Source organism: Phanerochaete carnosa (genome assembly GCF_000300595.1).
Source record: "Phanerochaete carnosa HHB-10118-sp unplaced genomic scaffold PHACAscaffold_1032, whole genome shotgun sequence".
NCBI classification, from domain to species: domain Eukaryota; kingdom Fungi; phylum Basidiomycota; class Agaricomycetes; order Polyporales; family Phanerochaetaceae; genus Phanerochaete; species Phanerochaete carnosa.
This window is the reverse complement of record NW_006768659.1, coordinates 1-2,145: the sequence shown is the minus strand read 5'-3', so window position 1 is coordinate 2,145 and position 2,145 is coordinate 1. Positions and strand designations below refer to the sequence as shown.

The 2,145-nt window shown below is 45.3% G+C and overlaps 1 protein-coding gene across 1 annotated transcript; it reads left to right on the top strand.

The window, feature by feature from the left end:
• Positions 1 to 1,212: 1,212 nt before the first annotated feature.
• PHACADRAFT_203316 (uncharacterized protein) lies at positions 1,213 to 1,729 on the top strand (the record flags this gene model as incomplete). The annotated part of the gene is made up of 3 exons (XM_007403334.1): positions 1,213 to 1,217; positions 1,270 to 1,618; positions 1,682 to 1,729. 3 exons carry the CDS (start codon positions 1,213 to 1,215, stop codon positions 1,727 to 1,729), a joined length of 402 nt encoding a protein of 133 aa, XP_007403396.1.
• Positions 1,730 to 2,145: the final 416 nt, after the last annotated feature.

The window sequence follows — 2,145 nt, the reverse complement described above, 5'->3', positions numbered from 1 at the left end:
GCAATCTCAGCTGGCTCGCCAGCTTCGCAGACAAGAGCAGCAAGATGGCGCAGTATTTGTCCTCGACAAAACTGGACATTCTCATCCATATTCTCTACCCTTTCCTTACCTATCGCCGCCTGTTTGACGACATCTGCATTGACCTATACAGCGTTCTTTTTGAACTCTATATTCCTACTGATAAGTGAGTTATGCTTCATGTGCCGGGGCTGAACCAGGAGCTCATCCATAGGCAATCTCGCACGTATCTGGTGACCAACTTCCCTCTTATCAACGACTTGCGATGGTTTAACCTGTTCGTGTAGGCCGCAAATGAGTGGATCTTTAATATGTTACACGTGGACAAGAGTGGATGGACGCTCTTACGTACCTAGGGGATGCTCGAGAAATTGTGCGGTGCCCTAGACTACGCCGCCAGGAGATCTTGGATAAACTGTGGCTGCGACAAAGAAGACTTTCTGTGGCCTGCCAGTATTCTTGCCACAACATCACCAGCTTCAACACAGACCCAGACTGCAGGCCCACAAGACCCGAGACAGACAATGCACGATATCTCTGAGGATGACCAAGAGCTAACAGGCTGCTATCCCCTGTGCAAGAGACACTATCTGGCTTTGCTATCTGTCACCTCCCACGAGTCGAGCCATGGTAGGAGTGAGAAGGCCGAGAGCAAGTTGAGCCGCTCTCATTAGTGTCGCAGGCATCATTCGGCAGAGAAAATGACAGCGCAACATGATCATTTGGTGAAGCGTGCTCGCAGCGTGTTAGAGTTGTTCGAGACTTGCACCCGTGATACACTTTGCCTGCTGCTCTTAAAAATGGAGAAGTACCTGATCCCTGATACTGCGGTGAGTAATGCGATGAAGCGCGACATGTGAGACCTGCAGAATTATCTGGATGCTCGTGACAAAAATAAGGCTCAAGTTCTGCAAGCACAATTGAAGAAGATCAGTGATGAGAACACAGCTTGCATCTTTTGTTGTGTCCTAAATATTGTGCCTCCAAATGAAGAAGCAGCGAGACAAGAGAAAGATACAGCAGCTTGGCCTCGGACTTGAACACTAACTCAAGTCCTGATTGCTCCAGAGGAAGCGAAACGGCAAAATACTAAAGGTGAAGCGTGAGCTGCCCCGTTCACAACCAGTTACTCACCTACAATCTGCATATAGAGAAAGGCAAAAAATGTAGTGAAGAAGGTGTGCAGGTTACTTCATGTGGTGGGCGCCGTAACTTAACTCTTAAGAAACCAGAGTTGCTGCAGATTTTCAGCCTTCTCACAGCTCTCTCCAACTCTTTCTCCAATGTCGTGGAACCCATCCTCACAGTCACCAAGCCTGATGACCTCAAGCTTGATGACATCTGCAACCGTCTTCTCGACAAAGCAAATTGTCGTGGCACAAATGTTGCCACCTTCTACGCACCTAACACAAAGGCCTTCTCTTTGTCAGCACCCAAATTGGGCAAAACAAAGAAGAAGTGCAACTTCTGTGGGTACAAGGGCCACGTCAAGAAAGACTGCCGTAAGAAGAAAGCTGCTGCGCAGAAAGCAAAGAAGGCTTCTGGCAAGAGCGAAAACAGAAAGTCTAATCTGTCTGGTAATAGTACTGGTTTTACATCTGTAAATGTAGTCATCGCTGAGGGAGACACTGCTTCTGAGGCTGAAATTCACTCTGCTTCCTAGTATAACTCTGGAGTGAACCGCTGGATGCTCAATTCCAGCTGTATGTGACACGTCACAGATAACCTGGACAACTTCACTGAGTACACCCCCTTCACAACGCCTACGCATGCCACGCTGTCATGCACCATAATTATAAGTATAGGAAAACTAAAGGAATAATAGGTATTCAAATCAAAAAGAAACCGCTTACTCAGAGCTGCAAAGTAAGCATAAACACTTAAGCTTACTAAAAGTGAATCAATGACTAATAATATGACTCAGCTTCTTAGTAATCTAGAAACTATGCTTAGTAAAGGTCTATGCTCAACAGTTATGAATTACCAAAATATAGTAATACTCTAACAAACATTAGTAATAGCTTACCAATACATTAGTAAAACAGACAGAAGGCTGACTAATACAGACAAAATGCTTATTAATAAAAGTAGAAGTAGCTTAGTAATTACAGTAGAATAGAAGAGCCA